We start from the raw sequence: 22827 nt of genomic DNA on the forward strand, positions 1-22827 counted from the left end.
CAGACATCTGCAAACTCCTCGCCCCGTCCTGCCGCTGTCAGGGACAGCTTCTCCATCCCCAAAACTGTCCAAAGTCTGTGTAGCCAGCCCAGATGAATAGGGGGCTGGGGGTCTCTCCCCTCGTGCTACAATGTTCTGCACCGCGGCACCCAGCGCTATGGCAATCAACCTCCCCCGCATGGATTTTAAGGGGTACATTAATGCGTTCGGCAGACCGAGGATATAGGCCGGGATCCTAGGGAGCTGGGTGTCCAAGTGTGCATCCACAAGATCTAGAATGGTGTCCCAGTAATGCCGCAGCTTCGCGCAGTCCCAAAGTAGGTGTACGAGTGTACCCCGCTCCCCACATCCCCTCCAACATCGATCGCTGGTCTTGGGATCCCAGTGATGGAGACGCGCCGGTGTATGGTACCAGTACATGGCCACTTTAGTCAGGGTTTCGGTGAGGCCAGTGTGATAGGCCGAGTGTCTGGCCCTGTGGTAAATCCCCTCCCACTCCTTCCGCTTAAGTTGCCTCCCCAGGTCCTCCTCCCACCTGGCTTTCCCCGGATGGTAGGTGTATATGTAAGGGAGGAGCAAGTGTTGGTAGAGGTCGGAAAGCAGTTTTTTCTCTGACTTGCGCGTGAGGAGCCATTTCTCATAGGGAGTAAGGAAACGCTGCGCCCCTGGCCGAACTGAAGGCTGAAGAACCCAGTGCCGTACCTGTAAATACTGGAGCCTGTCCGCCACCTGGATCCCGTAGTCCTCTTTCACTTTCTGAAAAGAGAGGACGCCTTCCAAATTGAACATATGTCCCACCTCTCTACAAGGAGTGGACCTCCATGCTTTATAACGCTGTGGATCAAGGCCCGGGTGAAGTCGTGATTCCCGAATATGGGCGTCAGCGGAGATGGAAACGAAGTGAGTTCACTCCGGACTGCCACTTGATCCCAAACCTTCATCACCGTGCTTGTGATGTAGGAAGCGTAGACGTTGGGGGGCCTATGGCATCGCGCCAGGAAGGGTACACCCTGGAGCGGTCGACCGGCGACCGCCTGGTCCTGGAAGAGCCAGTGTTTGCTAGACTCCAGCTGGTACCATTCGACCAGGGTGCGCATCTGTGCCGCCTGAAAGTACAGTGTGAGATCTGGCACACCCACGCCCCCATGCGCAGGTGGGAGAGTCGCTATCCGCTGCTTGAAGCGGGGGCGTCGTCCATTCCAGATAAAGCGTGTCAGATCCGCTTGCGTCTTCTGGAGCCAGCCCGTCGGGGGGTGCAGGGGCAGGGTCTGGAAGATGTATAAAATTTGTGGCAGAAGGGTCATCTTGACCTCTGCGATACGTCCAAGCCAGGAGAGTGTAAGGCGGTTCCACCTCCTCAACGTCTCAGTTATTTGTGCGCTCAACTTGGTGTAATTGGCTTCCGTAGTTCCCCGCACCGTCGGCTCCAGTAGCACCCCTAAGTAGGGGACTGTGGAAGCGGACCACTGCAGAGCGAACTCAGCCTTGGCGTATGCGAATACGTCGGGGGGCAGGGACATGTTCAGGGCCACTGACTTCCCGATGTTGATTTTAAAGCCCGAGGCCTGCGCGAAGGAGTGTAATTCCACAAAAAGCGTTCGCAAAGACTGCATAGGGTCCATCAGGGAGAGCAGGACATCATCAGCATACAGGCTGATCTTGTGCGTATCGCCCCCAAAGAGGATGCCCGTAATGCGCTGGTGATGTCTAACTCTCTGCGCCAGCGGCTCCATATAGAGCGCAAACAGGAGAGGGGAGAGTGGGCATCCCTGCCTGGTCCACCTATCTATCGGGAAGCGCGGGGAGGTGTGGCCATTGACCCGTACCGTCGCGGTGGGCTGACGATGGCAATTAAATATCCGATTCCGGGTAACCTCTCCGAGGCCGAATCTCTGGAGCGCCTGGTCAAGGTAGGGCCAGTGCACCCTGTCGAATGCTTTTTCAGCATCGATCGCCAGGAGCATGCATCCCGGTCTCGTGCGTGAGCCCGCCTCAAAAAGGTGGAGGACGCGTCTGCCGTTGTCACTCGTCTGCCGCTGAGGGATAAAGCCCTCCTGGTCAGGTTCGACAAGTTGTTGCATGTACGGGGCCAGACGGCTCGCGAGAATACCTGTTTAGAGCTTAAGGTCTACATTCAGTAGCGAAATCTGTCTTTAGGATCCGCACTGAGTGGGGTCTTTACCAGCCTTGTGAATCACCGATATCGCCGCCTCTAGAAGATCTGGATGGATAGCCCCGGCCTGATCAAAGGTGTTGAAGAGGTCCCTCAACAAGGGGGCCACCTGTTGGCAGAAGGCCTTATAAAAGGCCGCTGTGAAACCATCGGGCCAGGGGATTTCCCCAGTTTGAGACGGGAAATTGCGGAGATGACCTCCTCCAGACCAATGGGTCTGTCGAGGAACTGGGACTGTGCTTCAGTCAATGACGGGAGAAGTGCCCCGTCTAAGTACTCACCGCTACCTTCCACGCCTAGCCCGTCGGCTTCGTACAGATCAGTGTAGAAGGACCCGAACGATGCTGCAATGGCAGCGTCCTCGGTCAGCATATCACCCTGGGCATTCCGGATGGAGTGAACATGCCTCTGTTGCCGCTGTTCTCGTAGCTTACATGCCAACAGTCTCCCGCATCGGTCCCCACCGGTGTAGTAGGCATGCTTCATGCGTATAGCCGCGAATTCCGTGACATCCTGGTCGAGTGCGGCGTTCATCTTCCGTTCTACGCACAGCTGGCGCCACGCCCTAGCCGCTCCGGTGCGTTGGTGTAGCTGCTCAAGTTCCCGTACGCGCTGTGTGAGTTCAGCCCTTTTCTGCGCGCGCTCCCTATTGTTGGCCACCGCCAGGGAAATAAACTCGCCCCTAAGGACTGCTTTTAGTGTAGCCCACTGTGTAGCTTTGGTGGTGTCACCATTGGCATTATGTGCTAGGAATTGACTGATTGCTGCTTTGATCTTCTCCACAGTGGAAGGGCACCGCAGCAAACCGTCGCGGAGGCGCCAGTGTCGCTGCGGGTTGGGTGTGTCGGGCACTAAGAAGGATGCTGAGATCGGTGAGTGGTCTGAGAGTGAGGCTGGGTGTATCTCTACCCCGCGCGCGCGGGATGCCAGTTGAGCAGAGCAAAGCAGGTAGTCCAGCCGCGCGTAAGACTTATGGGCTGCCGAGTAGTGTGTATATGCCGAGTCATGTGGGTGCAAGTGTCTCCACAGATCCGTAAGACCCAGATCTGCAAGCTGCGCATGGCCCTCTGCCGATAACGCCCCCACCTGTCCCACCCTCTGGTTGGAGCGATCGGCGATATTGTGGAATACCAGATTCAGGTCTCCCCCCAGTAATAGGTGTTGGTGTGTGTTGGCTGTGGCGGTTTCAAGTGCAGAAATCTTTCTTGCCCTTCATTAGGGGCATATATGGACCCTATGAGTAGTGTCTGACCTGCCACCTGAAAGCTAAGGAGTAGCAGTCTGCCTTTGACCTCTGCCTCCCTCTGCAGCACTAGCCCCTGGAAGGACCGTGCCACCAGTATGGCCACCCCAGCTACTTTCTTGGACGCGGAAGAGAAGTGTTGCACCGGGAAGGCGCAAGACCTAAGCCTGTGGTGGTCCTTGGATAGCAAGTGCGTCTCCTGAAGGAGGCAGATGTCCGCCTGTGAGCGCTCTAAAAGGGAGAGGATTGCCCTGCGCTTGTTGGGGCTATTAAGTCCCCTGACATTCAGGGAGAGGATAGTCAGTGGAGGCATACTACCAGATGTGGAGTGCGTGCGAGTTCTCGTGCAGTGAATAGCTGAGGCTCGAGAGGTAAAGGTGCTAGGAAGCCTTCAGATTCGGCGGACAAGAAGGTGCCCCCTCATCCCTCCCCCCTCCCATCCCTCCTAAAGTCAGACCCGCCCTAACCCCAACCGTCATGTCCCACTCAGCCCAACCCGCCTGGAACGACCCACCCTTCCACCCCACCTCCCCCAACAGAATCCAAACTTGAAACCAATGAAAATCAACCATTGTCCCGGTCCCGGTGAGTTATACCAGTCCGTAGAAGGTCTCTGCAGGGAACGTGGCAGTGGCGGCGCCACCCCGGCCCCCCGACCCCCCCTCCCGTCAAGGCAATGTGTGATGTGCAGCCCCCAGCTTACTGCTCAAGGAGGAATGGCGGTGTCCCTCTCCACCTCCTGGACCGCTGCTGCTTGTTCCTGGGCAATAGTCGCGGGGTCTGGCCTCAATCGTGCCCCACGGTTGCGCCGTCGGCGCACTCTCTGCCAATCCTCCCGATTGCGATGCGCCGCTCCGTTTTGGGAGCCATGGGGTGATCCCTCCTCCGTGTCCGACGGGGTCTGGCAGGTCGATGCTCAAGAGGGCGCAGGTGTCTCTGAGGGAGCGAAGTTGGTGCAGCTTTCCCTGCCATTTGAAGATGATCCAAAACGGATGTCCCCAGGGGTACGGTATCTCCTTCTACGGCACCCAGGGCCGCTGTGGGAGCGTGCGGGGGGTCCTCCTTCTTCAACACCTTCGGGGGGTCAATCTGCCCCGCCGGCACCCCTAGGTCCAGTCCCAGCTCACTGCTTTAACCTGCTCCCGCCGGGCCAGGCGTGCAGGCCCCAGGCCCGTCCCCCAGCAATCGGTGCGGTATCCTGCCGTGGTCTTCGGGCCCCCTGCACAACGGGCAGTCCCCGCGCCAGCAACGAGGCTCCTGTCCTGCCCCCCGGGCCAGCTATAGGTCGCGTTGCCACAGGCCACTCTCTGCACGTGCCCTCCAGAAGCGCGCGTTCTCACCTTCTGCGTCGGTGAAGGTCAGGCCCCGTGCATGGGCCCCGTGTGTTGTGGGAGTCACCCCTTCCTCTCCCAGGGTCCGCTTGGCCGCTGCTGGGTCTCGCTGGATCTATCCGGCCTCTCAGCCGCACCAGGTCGGCTAGGCCCGAAGCCGAGGCCTCAAGTTAGTGCTCCTGCCGGCGGAGGGTGGTGGGCGGGCCGATCGTCTCTCCCGGCCGCCGCCTGTACCCCGTGATGTTGCCGGGTCTCCTCTAGCGTCCGCTCCTCGTCAGCCACTCCAGCAAGGGCCAGGTGCGGCCGCACCGCTCTCTCCGTACCCTCCGGTGTCCCGCCAACCGGGCTGCAGCAGGGCCGCCTAGGCCCGGAGCCGGGGACTCGCGCAAATCAGCCCGCCTGCTGGGAGTCGGCCAGTCGCCGTGCTTCACCGCTCAGAGGGCCTCCCCTTCCCTCCGGTCCTCCGCCAGGCCAGCAGCTCTACTCACTCGCCGCTCCCGCAATAGACCTCAGGATGGTCCTCTGCTTCCGCCGGCTGAGCCGCTCCCGGGGCCTTCCGCAATGGCGGCCGCTACCCGCTCCGAGCCAGAGCCGCCTCTCCCCTTCCTGTCTTGCCTCGCAGGCCGGGGGTCACTCACGCCGGCCGCGGTCTCCTGTCCGTTCTGCCGGGCAGTAATCGCCCGAGTGGGTGGCTGCTGCTGTAGGAAAAAGGCGAAATCGGGATTCGGGCCGGGGAGCAGAGGCAAACCACGTCCGCCTAGCCCGCCATCTTAGCCACGCCCCCTCCAGAGATATTTAAAGACCTTGTACATACTAGGATCCTAAACCCTAGTATTGAGAAAAAATATAGGCCTGCACCTGCAGATCCAACCTACATTAAAGGACAACTTCCATTAGATTCACTAGTTGTGTCAAATGCTTGGAAAAGGGCAAACTCACAAACTTCAGGTGAGGCACCCCCACCTGACGAAGAATCCAAGGTAATAGATGCTTCAGGCAAAAGAATAGCTGCGCAATCTACCAACATATGGCCTATAGCTACCACACAAGCCCTCCTTTCACGATATGATAGGGCTCATTATGATCAGTTAGAGAAACTACTAGAACATCTACCTGACCAATATAAGGCACAGGCAAACGACCTTCTACAAGAAGGCAAGCTAATTTCTAATGCTTCAATCAAGTGCGCACTAGATGTAGCAGACACTGCATCTAGAGCTGTAATTACTAGTACTTAGGAGACATTCGTGGCTACGCATTTCAGTATTTAAACAGGAAGTGCAAACTACCATTTTAAATCAACCATTTAATCAAAATGGTATACACCTGTTACAACGCATTTGTTACAACGCACTACCATTACAACGCGACTTTTACAACGCATACCATTAAAACCCATTGCGCTGGGGGGCGCTCTAGGATAGGGAATAAGTATAATTTACTATCCAGCACCTTCCCTAGGGTCCACGGGGACTGGAGTTAGAATAGTAAATTATACTTACCACTATCCAGCACCTCAAAGCGCTATGCGTTGTAATGGTATGCGTTGTAATGGTCGCGTTGTAATGGTAGGTAGTTGTAACGGTATGCGTTGTAACATGGTACATCCAATCAAAACCAATTGCTTGGACCAGAAGTAGACACAGCACTTGAAAAGATGAAGAAGGATACAGACACTGCCAAATCTATGGGAGCTTTACAGTCCACACAAGCTAAAAGTTCTTTTCGTCGCTCCTTCTTCAGAGGAGGCTCCAAACAAACGGGTGCAGACAATACAACATCCTTCAAATCTAACACACAAACATTCTCTAACAAGAGATATTTTAGAGGAGGATATAGAGGGAATAACAACAAAGGAAGAGGTTGGGGTAACCATAATAATCGAACCTCTTCCACCACAAAACAGTGACTTCGCATCTGCTCCCCCAACAGCATTCCACTCCTGTGGGGGGGCCGATTAACACAATTCCTGCCTGTCTGGAACTCCATCACATCAGACAAGTGGGTAAGACCGATTATCCAGTATGGCTACTGCCTAGAACTTACAGCTACCCCTCCACACATACCACCCAGGCAGCGTCCAATGTCTACAGAAGACCTTACTCCGCTCAAACAAGAAGTTCTGTCACTTCTACAAAAGGACCCAATACAAATAGTTCCTTTACAAGAACAAGGGACAGGGGTTTACTCGCTGTATTTTCTAATTCCCAAGAAGGACGGGGCACTAAGACCAATTCTCGACCTCAGACCCCTCAATCATTACATACAATCAGATCATGTTCATATGATCACTTTACAACAAGTGCTCCCACTGCTGCAACAAGGCTATTTCCTTACAACACTAGACCTAAAGGATGCCTACTTCCACATTCCTATACAGCCTGCTCACAGAAAGTATCTAAGGTTTGTACTGGAAGGACAACACTATCAGTTCAAAGTCCTTCCATTCGGAGTGACAACGGCACCACGAGTATTCACAAAGTGCCTAGCAGTAGTAGCAGCACATCTCAGGAGACAACAAATACATGTCTTCCCTTATCTAGACGATTGGCTCATAAAAGCCAAGTCATTCAGTCAGTGTTTCCAACACACACATATGACAATTCAAACATTGCACGACTTAGGGTTCACAATCAACTACACCAAGTCGCACCTGCAACCCAGTATGCAACCTGCGTTCCAGCAACCAGTCCCTTCTTCAAATCCCAACCGTCAGAAGGGCCAGACAGGGTGGTAAAGCACTTTCCTATCTGGGCCCATGCCTTTGGAACAAACTCCCTGACTCTCTTAGACAGTGCACCAATCATCTGACATTTAGGAAACTGTTAAAAACATTTTTATTCCAAGCTTGGCACCGTCTCAAGCACTCTAGTCCTTCCATCTCGTGAGCTGTTCTCTTGTCCAGCGCGGTATAAACCCATAAATAAATAAAAAAATATACATCTGTATCTAGGGGCTACAATAAACATGTCTACAGCTCTAGCGTATCCCAGTCCAGCAAGGATACAGAGCATTCAAGCCTTAGTTACAGCCTTTCATAAAACAAACAATTTCTACTAGCCAAAGTGTCCATGAGACTAATCGGCATGATGGCATCTTGCATCTTCATAGTACCATATGCAAGACTGCAAATGCGTCTGTTACAGGAATGTCTAGCACAACAGTGGAACCAGGCACAAGGTCAACTAACCGACCTGGTGTTGGTAGACAGCCACACACATCGCTCTCTGCAGTGGTGGAACACTAAAAACTTGACAAAAGGGCGGCCGTTCCTCGAACCTGTTCCACAACTAGTGCTCACAGCAGACGCATCTCTCACAGGATGGGGAGCCCATCTCCTACATCATACAACTCAAGGACAATGGAACAGTCAACAAAAATTGTTCCATATCAACCATCTAGAGCTGCTAGCAATATTCTTAGCACTCAAAACATCCCAAGTACAAGTACAAAACAAAGCTGTCTTAATGCGGACGGACAACATGACAGCCATGTATTATATACAAAAACAGGGGGGGGGGACACTCTACAACTGTCCCAGCTCGCACAGTACATTTGGAGATCGGCCATTCCACAAAACATATATCAGTTGGCAGAGCACCTTCCAGGAGTTCACAATCAGATAGCAGATCTGTTGAGTCGGCAGACACAACAAATTCACGAATGGGAACTACATCCACAAGTTCTTCAACCATTCTTCCGCAAGTGGGGTCATCCAGACATAGATCTGTTTGCCACACACAAAAACGCAAAATGCCCAACCTTCGCCGCCAGGTCTCCACACCCGCTGTCCAAGGGCAATGCGATATGGATGAACTGGTCAGGCAGATTTGCGTACGCTTTTCCGCCACTACCACTAGTACCATTAGTAGTACGCAAGCTCAGACAACAGTCGTTCAAATTAATCCTGGTAGCTCCCACATGGGCAGGCCAACCGTGGTTTGCCACACTGCTAGAACTCTCTAGTTCCACACCAAAAGTTACGACTGACTCCATCTGTGCTAACGCAGAACCATGGAGACATCTGACATCTAGACCCAAATCAACTGAATTTGGCGATCTGGCTCCTGAAGTCTTAGAGTTTGGTTATCTTAGCCTACCACCAGACTGTATGAAAGTCATTAAAGAGGCCAGGAGACCTACTCCCAGAGCTTGTTATGCTTCTAAATGGAAGAGATTTGCCATTTATTGCAACAATAACCAAATTGATCCCCTGTATGCTTCCATCCAGAATATCATTTGCTACCTTTTACATTTATAAAGGTGTAACTTGGCATATTCATCCATACGCCTGCACCTTGCAGCAATTACAGCATATTTACATAACAGACAACATCGGTCTCTTTTCAGAGTACCTGCAATTAAAGCATTTATGGAAGGATTAAAAAGAATCACCCCACCCAGGTTGCCACCTTCTCCAGTGTGGAACCTAAACGTTGTTCTTACAAGACTCATGGGACCCCCTTTTGAGCCTTTACATAAATGTTAACTGCAATTCCTCACGTGGAAAACAGCTTTCCTTATTGCTGTTACCTCTCTTAGAAGAGTAAGTGAGATACAAGCTTTCACAATACAAGAACCATATTTACAACTACATTGTAACAAAGTGGTTTTAAGAACTAATCCAAAATTCCTTCCAAAAGTCATTACTCCTTTTCATTTAAACCAATCTGTAGAGTTATCAGTGTTTTTCCAAAACCCAGACTCTGTACCAGAAAGGGCTGTACACACACTAGATGTTAAAAGAGCTCTTCTCTACTATATAGATAGAGCAAAGTCTTTTCGAAAAACAAAACAACTGTTTGTGTCTTTCTCTCCATCTCATAAAGGCAACCCCATCTCTAAAGGTGGAATTGCAGGGTGGATTGTAAAATGTATACACAATATGCGATCAAAAAGCAAAACGTACATTAACAGTTCCTCCTAGAGAGCACTCCACACGCAAACTGGGAGCGTCTATGGCTTTTTTAGGAAACATCCCCCTAGAGGACATATGCATGGCTGCAACATGGTCTACAAGACACACCTTCACTAAACGCTACTGTGTTGATGTGCAAGCCAAGCAGCAAGCTGCAGTAGGCCAAGCTGTCCTTAAAACTCTCTTTCAAACTACTGCAGCGGATACAGGTGACCACCGCTAGGGTAGACACTGCTGCACAATCGATGCCAAGTGTAGTATCTGCAGCTCATATGCCTTGAACAGAAAATGCTACTTACCAGTATGCATCTGTTCTTGCATGTAGAGCTGCAGTTTACTACACGCCCTCCCGCCTCCCCGGGACCTGTATCTGTTCCAGTTTTATCTTACTTAGATGCACATGCATGGACATCCTTTTCTTTACTTCTACTAACTCCATCATTTCCCATCATGGCAAAAAACAATCTAAGGATGGAGCCGATGCCCATGCGCACTATCGTCCAAGGGAGGAGTCACCTATCTCGTGACTAAAAAGACTTCTTCCAAGACAACAACATGCAATCATCCGAGCCCAACACCAGGTGGCGATCTAATGCTAAGTGTAGTAATCTGCAGCTCTACATGCCAAGAGCAGATGCATACTGGTAAGTAGCATTTTCCTTGTGTAGGGACGTAGGTAATGAGGAAGTTGCCTCTTATCAGATCACTCCCTCCCGCCAGGACCAGACGCCACTGGACTCGGCCTGCACACGAAGCATTTGACAAACGCCTCTGACAAGGACCCAAACGACAGAGACAGAGACCTATGATCTCTATATTAATGGACCCTTAGTTCTTCTCGATAAGAGGTAACATCCTCATTACCTACTTCCCGACACAGACACAAACTCTTGCAGACCTTACTGTACTCCCCTGGCGAGATTACAGCACCCTCAAATCGCCATGAAGAAGCCCATGTTTAGGTGAAATGTGTTGGCTGTGCATCTATGAAAACCAAGCAGATCTGTATTTAAGACTCACCAAGGCTAAAAACGGCAACATGGACTCTAAACACAGACTTTGTGATTTACTTTGTATATATATTGTCTCACATACCCCTTGAATGAATGGATAAAAAATACAAATCCGCTCCTACCGACCCTGTATATATTAAAGGTCAGCTGCCCTTCCACTCTCTTGTAGTCTCCAACGCATGCAAGAGGGTCAACTTGCATTCCACAGGAAAGACCCCTCCTTCTGACAAAGAGTCCAAGCTTATTGATGCCTCGGGCATAACAGTAGCTTCCAGGCAGCAAACAATTGGCACATTGCCAACACCCAGGCGCTGCTAGCCCGTTATGACAGGGCTCATTACGATGAGCTAGAAAAACAAATGCAACACTTGCCTGACCAATCTAAGGCTAATGACCTGTTTCAGGAAGGTAAACTCATTACCAACACCTCCATTAAATGTGCACTAGATGCAACAGACACAGCATCTCGTGCAATTAACACCAGTATATTATTATGCAGATGCACTTGGCTCGGAATTTTTGGATTTAAGCCAGAGGTACAAACCTCCATACTTTACCAACCCTTTGATAAAGAGCATCTTTTAGGCCCAGCTGTTGATACCTTGCTGGAAAAGATGAAAAAAAGACGCTGAGGTCGCAACATCCAGGCATCCACACCCATTGTCCAAAGGTAATGCACTATGGATGATTTGGTCAGGGATATTTGCTTACACTTTTCTACCTCTCCCACTCACTCCATTAGTGGTTCGAAACTCAAAAAAGCACTACCTAACGCTTATCCTAGTTGCTCCCACATGGGCCCGACAACCCTGGTTCACAATCCTGGTGGAGCTATTAGTAGTTGCCCATCAAAAACTACACCTCTCCCCCAAGTTTCTTACGCAGAACCATGGAGAGATGAGACATCCAGATCCCAATCAGCTCAACCTTGTTATTTGGCACCTGGAATCTTAGAGTTTGGCTACCTTAATCTTCCGCCAGACTGTATGAATGTTATCAAAGAGGCTAGACGCACTACCATAAGAGCATACTATGCAGCAAAGTGAAGGAGGTTTGTCATTTATTGTAACAGCAATCAGATCGATCCACTAGATGCTTCAATACAAGACATCATTTGTCATCTATTACTCCTACAATGTTCTAATTTAGCGTACACATCCATACGCTTGCATCTTGCTGCAGTAGCTGCATATTTGCAAAACAGACAGCACTTGTCTCTTTTTAGAGTGCCTGCTATTAAAACTTTTATGGAAGGACTTAAAAGACTTATTCCACCCAGACTTCCACCTTCTCCAGTGTGGAGCCTCAACATAGTCCTTACAAGACTCATGGGTCTACCCTTTGAGCCGTTGCATAAATGTGAAATACAATTTCTCACCTGGAAGGTAGCCTTCCTTATAGCCATCACTTCTCTAAGAAGAGTCGGTGAGCTTCAGGCACTAACCATGTTGGAACCATTTTTGCAAATACATCAAAGCAAAGTGGTGCTTAGGACAAATCCCAAATTCTTACCTAAAGTCCTCTCTGCCTTTCATATCCGCAAATCTATTGAGTTGCCTGTGTTCTTCAATCAACCAGATTCAGTGGCAGAACGTGCCCTTCACACATTAGATGTTAAGAGAGCATTACTATACTACATAGAAAGAACAACACCTTTTAGCAAAACCAAACAACTCTTTGTTGCTTTAGCTCCACCACATAAAGGCAATCCCATATCAAAATCCGGCATTGCAAGGTGGATAGTTAAGGGCATTCAAGTATGCTACATCAAAGCTAAGCGCACATTACCAATTCCCCCTAGAGGGCACTCTACACACAAACTAGGCATTCTTAGGAAACATACCCATGGATGACCTCTGAAAAACTGAAACATGTTCTACACCTCACACATTCACAAAACATTATTATGTGGATGTGTTAGCAAAACAACAAGCTAGTGTGGGCCAGGCAGTTTTACGAACACTACTTCAAACCACTGCAACAGCTATAGGTTAACCACCGCTTCAGAAATAACTGCTTTATAGTCAATGCTAAAGCATATGATTTAGAGCTCATATGCCTCGACGGAAAATGCTACTTACCCAGTATACATCTGTTCTTGGCATAAAGAGCTGTTGAGTCGTATGCGCCCACCCCTCTCCCCGGGTACCTTTACCTGTTGCAGTGATATCTTACTTAGATACAATTTACATGGACATCTCCCTTTATTACTTTACTAACTCAATCATCACCCTTTATGGCAAAACAATTTACGGATGGAGTCGATGCCCAGGGGCACTATCACTGAAAGGATGAGTCTCCTACCTTGTGACTACAAGACTTCTTTGAACAAAAACAAAGTGCAAACATCCGGACCCAACACCAGATGGCGATCTTTGCTAAAGCATATGACTCTACAGCTCTATATGCCAAAAACTGATGCATATTGTGTAAGTAGCATTTTCCTTTCTTGCTCTTAAATCAAGTTTGACCTTCATAAAATTAGTTCCTAGTAAGAACACAATCGGACACTTTTTGTGTACCTTCCAACATGTAATGAAAATGTAAGGGTGTTGTGTGTATTTCTTTGTTAGATAGAGCCAGAGTTCCTTGGGGGCAAATGAGTCTCCACAATATGATAAACGGTATTTGATGCAGATTTTGAATCTTCCTCAATTAGCTAAAGTTGATCAAATCTCCCATAAAGCTCTACAGTTACTTCACAGTTGATTGGCAAATGTCAGCATATTGATAATCCAAACTTTTTGATTGAACTGTGTATCAGGTGTATTTGTTCATCCCCAAAAAGCACCCAACTTGTTTGCTCACTTAGATCTTGCCTCTGACACAGCAGTGGTTATCTTTGATCTCATGAGATACTCTTTAGAACGGTAGGGACTTGTTCTTTGGCTTTCACTGCGTTATTTAAAGCTGGCAAAGTGCAGTTCACATGGGTTGATGAATGAAGGGCACCTATTGTTTTGAGAGTAACTGGGTTAACGCTGGCTAGTACATTTTCTTTACCCCTGTGCAGCTTTCAGACCTGGTGAAAGAACCGTAATGATGAAGAACCTAAATAAGAAACCAATTGAAATACTCCTTCTGTCATTTGCAGCTCTTCAGGTTTTGGTGGATCAGTCCAAAAAAGCGAACTCTCCATTGAAGGGCCACGAAAGGACTGTTCAGTATCTTCAGCGGCTAGGTGAGCAGTAAATAGAAATGCGTTAGAGGCATCTCTTCAATATGTAAAACATGGGAATAAATCATTGAGCTACAGTGAATCAGCCAGAGTGCTTATTGCAGCTCTCTTGGTTGGAATGCAATTTTATACTACCTTATTTATTGATGTCTCACCATTTAATTTATTTTTACAGGAATTAATTCAGTTTGGTTTTTGGCATGTATCTTGGATTGGTTATGGGTATCATCACAGAATCCAAGATACAATAACAATCATCAAACATTTGAACATCGCTTCTTCACCATATTATGCCAAATAGAATTATTTCAATTAAGCTATTGCTTCAAACACACCACATTATCCATCACACAATGCTCAAGTGGGCCCCTAAAGAGACAAAGGGGGGAGCAGAAACACAAGCATCCTGAGCAATAACTAATGTTAATTCTTTCTCTAGCACTCCTAAACCCTCTTCCTTTTGTAAAGATTCTTTGGTTTATCTCATCTGGAATCTTCCACCAAACACCTAGAGTGATCCTCTGTTCCCCCGCTTCAGACAGATCTCTCTGTCCTACCCACTGTCCGACATAAGTCACTTAAGCCGGCCAAAACAGATTCCGCTTGGTAGAAGGCAAAACACTTCGCCTCTTGTTCTATTCTCAAATTTGCCGAATGAATCACTAAAGCAATCAGCCCAGGCGGCATCAATTTATTTCTTTATGTCCAATAAGGCTCTCTTCATTTTTAATGTGTCTACTGACATCAGCGAGCAAACAAAATCTCTTCTTACCTACTTAGCGTACTTAGTCACACTCAGAAATCTTATTCAGTTCACAAGCAGAGGGGCCATGTCTGCATCATTCTCAGAAATTCATTATTTTATGATTCCGTTTATTTTAGAGAAAGTCTACATACATTTGAGTTCTTTCTGAATCCAAAATCTACGATCACCACTGTGTCTTACAAAATCATGCTTGCTCATCTAGTAGTGAACATTTTATTCAAACTTCAAATGTTTCGGTAAATTAAAGATCTTTTGATGAACCATCGTCTTCAGGACATAAAACTGTAGTAAGAGATATTTCTGTTGATGTCACACTTCAAATATTGGAGCTTTAATAAGATTATTAATCGCTGATTAAGATGATGTGTTTCTTCCTTAGTTTTGGGGGATCTTATAATTAATATAAAATAATTCTGCCATTGGACTTTTCTGACATAGCAGGGTAAAGTTATTTATGACAAAAATAACTCAATGATCATGATGAATGGATTTTTATGGAATGGAATATAGCCGTTTAGCCTGTCTCCTATACAGATTGTTAAAGGCCCCTATAACGAGTGAGAGGGCCTTTAACAACCAGCATTGCCAGAAACAGAAGGGCTTTGTATGGGGTAAAGTACCCCCTGTTGTACATTCTAAGGATATAGCTTATAGAGGAATGAGGCCAAATGTCGAGTTCCTTTTTAATGTTAGGGAACTCCTAGGTGATTTGCAAGATCCTTATATTATACACCAGCGGGGGTACTTTATTGCTTATGATATATGGTCACATCATCACCTTTTCCCACAAACCACTAAAATGATTGGTGCATAGCTCTTGTATATAAGAGAGAGTATGTTTTCAAACAAGAACAATAAAATAGAATCATAGAATCTCTAGAGCAAAATTAAACACGCAAAAACGAAAGAGACTACATTTTCTATCACTACCTTAGGAGTGTAAAAACTAAACATGTTGCCATAAATCTCTCTTTTCAGATTGAAGTAAAGTGACATTTAGTTTTTGCTGTTTAAACACCTGCTTTAATTTTGCACCGTGACCTGACCTGTCATTTACCTCGGCTGCTGGTTTTGGCAGCAGACATTGTGACATCAGAACTCCACTGTAATAAGTTATTGAAGTTGACTTCTGAAAGGATTTCTTTATGATCACTGACTGAGTGTGTCGCAAGTCGCCTATTATAAATACGTTTGAGACTGGCTTTTAATTCTGGGAATGCAGAATCCCTTTTATTAAAAGGCTACTAAAACATTTCACTCACTGAGAGTATAATGTTCTGAATTAAAAAGGAGAAACCGCAAGACAGACATTGGAATGTTGGCGCAGAAGGTGTATTCCAACCCTTATTAGCCCGGAGCCAAATCATTGTCTTGAATGAAACTCCTAATATTCCAGTATTCTTTCCCTTAGGTGAGTGAAAGTGGCATAACAGACTTAAGGCGAAAAACGTTTGTCACCACATGTTAAAACCGAAAACAATCAATCAAATTTGTATTTGGGAGGGGGGTGAGCCGCTACTCCTTGAACAGCCAGGTCTTGAGTTGCTTCCTGAAGGAGAGATGGTCCTGGGTCAGCCGTAGGTGGGTGGGGAGGGAGTTCCTTGTCTTGGCCGCCAGGTAGGAGAAAGATCTTCCTCCGGTGGTAGCTTTGCGAATTCGTGGGGCGGTGGCGAGGGCAAGGCTGGCAGATCGGAGCTGGCGGGTGGGTGTGTAGAATGTGAGGCGGCTGTTGAGGTATTTGGGGCCCATGACGTGGAGACCCTTGTGTGCGTGGGTGAGGAGTCTGAACGTGATCCTCTTGCTGATAGGGAGCCAGTGCAAGTCTTTCAGATGGGCAGAGATGTGGCTGTGACTGGGGATGTCCAGGATGAGTTGTGCCGAAGCGTTCTGTATGCGCTGGAGTCTTTTCTGGAGTTTGGCTGTGGTTCCAGCGGAGAGGGTGTTCCCGTAGTCCAGACGGCTGGTGACGAGGGCCTGGGTGAATACAGACAAAGTTTGGAAGCAATATCTACTGTTTTGGAATTCCCAATCACTCTTCACTCCTGTGGATAAACCCCGACCCTTTTTAATCTTCTCATCTAGAATCTTCCACCAAACTTCCAGAGAGATCCGAATGCATGTGCTAGTCATTGTAGGAAGCTGGCTTTTTTATGTAGTGTACCAAAATGAGGTACACTGTAGAAAGTCCAGACGACCCTTGTTGGCTACAGAGCTTAAATTAATATTCCCAAATGCTGTTTTTTGTGGTAGTGTGGGCGAGCAGTTTAGGCTTATCAGAGGGTAGTGTTAAGCATTTGTTGAACACATTTTGTCAAATGATCCGCATACTCAAGAAGGAACTCGAGACCAATTTAGAAAATGTGATATTTTTGTATATTTTTTTAACACGAAGAACTTCATAATTGGGTAAGCACTTTTTGAGAGATCCATTTTTACAGCGAAGTAAAAATGTCACACAAATGCATTTTTATGCGGTAATGCTTTCCTATGGAGAAAAACATATACTCCATACAGGTATTTGCAAACTCATTTCGAGGGTTCCCGCTAGGATTTAAGGTGCTAAGGGGGGGGTCAAGGTCACAAGATCCACCAGCAGTTCAGGTTTACCTGCCCTGGATGCAAAGATGCTGGATGGGTTGGCGGTCTTGCGCAATACACCGTAGGCACAGCGGGGGCACCTAGAAACAGGCTGCAGAGGGGGAATAGGGGATACGTCTAGAAGTTCCCAGCGAGGGGCTCAGTTTGTGAGGGTCTTAGGAGCAGCAAGGCTCAATAGGTGATCATGGACCTGGCCCGGGGAGCCAGGGAGGAAAGTATTTTGGTCAGCTGTTGCCATGCATCGAAGGCACTCTTAGTTCTCGTCAGACCCACAGAGGGGGGCAAAACATGACAGCTAGGCAGCTCTCTGTGCTGGCCTCTGCAATGCTGATGTCCCTCGTTGGCTGGTCGGTCTTGGAGTCCGGATTGGACTTCACTCAAGCTTTTGTTTGCTGAAAGGGGTCCGGTACCCTGGGTATTGTTGCAAGGCAGCTCCAGGCGTCTCCAGACTTAGGGGGGTGTAGGGGAGAAAGATCTGACCCTCTGGAGCACGGTGGCCTCGTGGGCAGCTGCTGCTTCTCTGTACCCGGTGCTCAGCAGAACGGTGCAGGGAAGTTGTTCCTCCACCTCAAGGGAGAAGGTGTTGGCTTGGCGAAGTGCTGTTGGTCTTCTGAGGCTTTTGGAGGATGCACAGCTGCAGGACAAGTTGGGCTGTCTTGATTGTCTGGAGAGGAGCAGGCAGGTAGGGTTTGGCTCCAAAGTCCATGGTAGTACACAGTCCTTGCTTCTTGGTCTCTTCTTTGTCCTCCTTTTGTTAGGTGGGGCCTGAGTTCCTAGTGTCAGGGGGCCAACTGAATGCTGAATTTAGGGGCGCTAGGGGGGGGGGGTGAAGGGTAGTTGCCAATGGGCGAATTACCCTTCTCCAGTATTGGAGTGTCTTTCATAGATTCACATGCCTGAATCATTCACCGTCGTCGGAGTGGGAGTCCCACAGTACATAAAAAAGCAATAATATGCCTAAAATAACCAGAAAACCTTAGTAATAACCAACCAGGAAGTAAAGTAGCCCTAAGCTACAGAAGCAAAAAAACTCTCGCAATCATGACTATCCTAGTAATTATCTATAGACCAAATTGCAGCCAATCCGGCGCCAGCACTCACCAGAAAGCTCTCCCCAGAGGCTCAGGCTCTGATTTTCGACCGCACGTTGTGTAAAGGGAGTCTCCCTGAGCTCTGCTCAGTTCTTCACAACTTTATGGGTTTTTTTCCTTCTGGAAGATGTCATCTTCTAAATCCCTCTTTAGATCTTGTGAATCTTGTGGAAAGTTTAGGCTTTTTAAGGAAGATCTCCACAAGAAATGTATTTATTGTCTATGTCCAGATCATGAGGTAAAGGAGTGTAAGATCTGCAGAACCTTTCCTCAGAAGACCCTCCGAGACAGAGAAGGTAGTCTTCTCCTGTGGCTGCAGAAGATCAAGGACCAGGATAACCCTCTTTCTGAGGCAGGGAGTATAGCTTCGGGATTTACTATGTTCTCTAGAAAGAGGGAAGCTGAGGTTGAGATTACTTCTCCTGGGGCAAAGGTGTTGAGAACAGCCCAATCCTCCAAGGGTTGTGGTGTGCCTTCGGCTTCTACTTCAAAAAGGGCATCTCCACCTTCTAAAACTGGTCCTGGAACGCACCTGAGAAAGTCTGGAAAATCTTCATCTTCCAAGAGACTATCTCAAAAAAGATTTACCTCAGAAAATGACTCGGTCGGCCTCTTCTACGTCGACGATTACCCACTCATCGCCGAAGCCACAGATGGTAATGTCTTCGACCTCTTCTCCGTCGACGCTGGTCTATGTAGCAGTTCGACCCATCTCGTCAACGAAGGTAATGCCAGCAATCACCGAAGCTCCATCATCGGCGAAGATTCTTAAGGTCCCGTCGACGAGCACATCGTCGTCTTAGCATACCTCAACAATGCACATCTCGTCGACGAAGGTCTGCCCGTCGACTGAATCCTCGTCGACGAAGACCACCCTAACGTCGACGGTCCCATCGTCGACAAAGAGTACACAGTCGTCGACTGCCACATCGTCGACTAAGCCCACCTTGTCGTCGACGGCTGCATCGTCGACTAAGCCCACCTCGTCGTCGACTGCCACATCATCGACGAAGACCACCTCATCGTCAAGAACATCGTCGACGCATATTGCCTCGTCGACGAACACATCGCCGAAAACATCGTTGACAAGGAATGTACCTTCAACGAAGGTTACTGTACCGTCAACGGCCATTACTGTTCCACCTTCTCCATCAATGGCACCGCCAACGGTTGTTCCGTTGACTCCTCCACTTTCATCATGTAAGGAGTTACAAGTCTGGTCTTCTGCGTCGTCTGCAGTTCGTTTGCCATCGCCTTCTACGACCGCTTCCTTATTGGAAAGACGGGGTTCTTCTTTAACGGTTCTTTACCCGCTGAAGTTGCCAGAACAATTGTTAGACTCTGAGGAGGATGAGGAGTCTGAGGAGGATGAGAGATTTCGTGCAGCCAGGAGTCCATCTGAGCTGCTTATAAAGTGCCAAGATGAAGAATAAGAACAACAGTTCCATGAACCTAAGGATAGGGCTCCTACCTCTGGACGTTAGATCTCCTCAACAATTTACAATACATGCTAAACGACTACTATTGCCGGTTCCCACCATCTGAATAGGGCGAATCACACCTTTCTACACCTATGCCTCCAGCATCTATGTCCAGTTTTAGACCTTCAAGGCAATCTTCTCCAATACCTGCTTCAGAGAAAACACCTACAGTTCCTCCTTCTCCTATACCATCTCACCACACACAGGGGGATGTCAATTCTGATGACTACAGAGAAGAAGGAGAGGTGGATGATAAATCAGTATCGTCGGAGTGGGATGATTATCTAACACAAACACCTCCTCCTACAGAAAACCTGCTGCGGACTCTCCGCCTGTTGATATCAGAGGGTTCCATCTTATAATGGAAAGAGCGACAAAAAGATTCTTAATTACTATGGAAACTAAGCAGGATGACTGTTTCATGTATAATTTTAAAGATCAACCACAAACAGGTTAAGACAATTCCAATAATTGACTTTATTTAGGAAAGAGGGCCTAAAGATAATGTCTGCACCAAATTATCTTCCGGGAGTGTTGCCTCAGGTAGATAAAAAGTATAAGGCACCTCTCACTTCCCCAGCGTGCCTTATAGGACAGTCGAAGTTTGAGTCAGTTGTCGCCCAGGCGGCTCAGACGCGCAAGAAGTCCATCTTCGCTAATAACTGCTCCACCGGACAGGGATGGCAGACGGCTAGATTCCATCGGCAAAAAGGTTTCGACTATAGCGGCAACTGCTGTGCGTGCTGCCAACTCCCTCGCGATTTTAGGGAGATACGACAGGCAGATGTGGTCCGACATATCGCCATACATCGACAAGCTTCCGGAACCCGAAAGATCTGAGGCGAAGAAGATATTGCATGAAGGAGAATGTACCTCCGCAGAGATCATTGATGCTGCAGTTGATGTAGCAGCTACTGGTTTCAGGCAACTGGCAGGGCTGCAGTCCTGAGAAGGCAAGGTTGGCTGAAATCAACATCCTTCCGCCAAGAAGTTCAGTCAAAGATAATAGACATGCCCTCTGATGGAGAGTTTCTCTTTGGGCAACATGTGGATGAAGCATTACAGACCATAAAGAAAGACACGGAGACAGCAAGATCGCTGGGAAGTCTGCAATTTCTTAAGTCGTCCTTTCGTGGCGCAAGAGGACGTGGAAATTTTACCAACAGAGGGGGTTACTCTCAACAGCGTACATATCAAACCTCTCAAAATAATCAAAGATACCAACCGTACAAGCAACAAACGTACGGTCAGCGAGGAAACCATTATTCACAAGCAAAAAGGAAGCCTTCTTATCAAGGAAGAGACTCCTCCAAGAATAAATCAGACGGACAGCCTGCCACCATCTCTACCCATCCCAAAACCGAAAATTGGAGGGAAAATATCCAGTTTCTTATTGAATTGGTTAAAAATTACTACAGACAAGTGGGTCCTGGATGTAGTGGCCAAGGGCCACGCATTGGAATTCGTCGAATCCCCTCCAAATGGTCCACCACCAGCTCATCTAAAGGAGCAGTTCTCCCAAATACATGTAATGATTCGGTAAGGAGCGATCAAAAAAGTTCCCCAATTTCAAAGAGGAAGAGGGTTTTATTCGAGATTTTTCCTCATATGCAAGAAGTCAGGAGAATGGCGCCCTATCCTCGACCTGCGTGCCCTCAACAAATACCTCAAAAAATTGTCCTTCCGGATATTAACACTTAAAGAAATCCTCCAGTTTTTTCGGAAGGGGATCAAATGACAAAACTCGACCTTCAGGATGCTTATTTCCATGTGCCCATCCTTCCCAGGCACAGGAAGTTCTTAAGGTTCAGAGTGGCTGGCACAGACTTTCAATTCAAGGTCCTCCCTTTTGGACTTCGCTCAGATCCCTGAGTTTTCACAAAGATATTAGCTCCAGTGGCAGCACATCTTCGTTTGGAAGGCATTCAAATATTTCCATATTTTGACAACTGCCTTATCAAGGCCAGTTCTCTTGGAACAGCAAAAGCACATGTTCAAAGGTGCCTGTCGCTTTTTCAGTCTCTGGGTCTCTGTCAACTTCGAGAAATCACATCTGATTCCCGCTCGAAGAAAATCTTTCCTGGGAGCCACTTTAGAAACTCAGCTGACTCAGGCTTTCGTTTCAAAAGAAAAGCAACTCAAAATCTACAAGATGGCTTCACTTCTACTGCAAAAAGAGTACGTTTCCGTTTGGCTGTTCAAGTCTTTCCTAGAGTTGATTACCTCGTTCATCCCTCTAATTCACAACTGCCGTCTCAGAATGAGACCCTTACAGGAGGAACTCAGTCTCCAATGGGTGCAAATTTCAGGGTCATTCGAAGACATGATCAGCATAACTCCGCGAATGAGAGACATTCCAATGGTGGATGAACAGAGACAATCTAAGGAAGGGATGTTCATTCCTGACGGATGTACCAAGATTTACCATCACCACAGATGCATCCCTGGAAGGATGGGGCGCACACCTTCAGGTAATGACTGTCAACGGAAGATGGAGTGTACAACAGAGGAAGTGGCACATAAATCTGTTAGAGCTACGAGCCATTTTTCTAGCCTTAAAGTCCTTCCGAGCAGTCATCGAAGAATCCACAGTTCTGATTCGAACAGACAATACAACAAGTATGCATTACTTGAACAAACAGGAAGGGACAAGATCGTCCCTGCTATCTCAACAGGCGCAGGAGATTTGGGATTGGGCCCTGGATCACAACATCAATCTGTCAGCAGTTCACGTTCCAGGGGTTTCCAACGTGTTAGCAGACTCCCTCAGTCAGTCTGCAATATCCAATCACGAGTGGGAGATACACCAACCGACTCTGGATTGGGTATTTCGGGAGTGGGGTCACCCCGACCTGGATTTGTTTGCAACGAACCAGAACCGCAAATGCCATGGCTTTGTAAGTTGGATTCCCCACAAGAAATCGTACGGGATGCGCTTTCGATGAACTGGTCTCAGATGTATGCTTACACTTTTCCTCCAATTCCGTTGGTTCCCAAAGTCATCAGAAAGAAGAAGAGGCAACCATGCCGCCTGA

The 22827-nt window shown here is 48.0% G+C and overlaps 1 protein-coding gene across 2 annotated transcripts in view; it reads left to right on the forward strand.

The window, feature by feature from the left end:
* The window catches only part of VPS39 (VPS39 subunit of HOPS complex), a 389790-nt gene that overhangs the window by 236833 nt on the left and 130130 nt on the right, over positions 1-22827 (forward strand). For both annotated transcript variants that reach the window (XM_086937216.1, XM_086937217.1), the window contains exon 15: positions 13773-13859. In XM_086937216.1, coding sequence (XP_086793342.1) covers positions 13773-13859 — 87 coding nt within the window. The remainder of the gene's footprint in view (positions 1-13772; positions 13860-22827) is intronic.

Source organism: Lissotriton vulgaris, chromosome 9 (genome assembly GCF_964263255.1).
Source record: "Lissotriton vulgaris chromosome 9, aLisVul1.2, whole genome shotgun sequence".
Lineage (NCBI taxonomy): Eukaryota > Metazoa > Chordata > Amphibia > Caudata > Salamandridae > Lissotriton > Lissotriton vulgaris.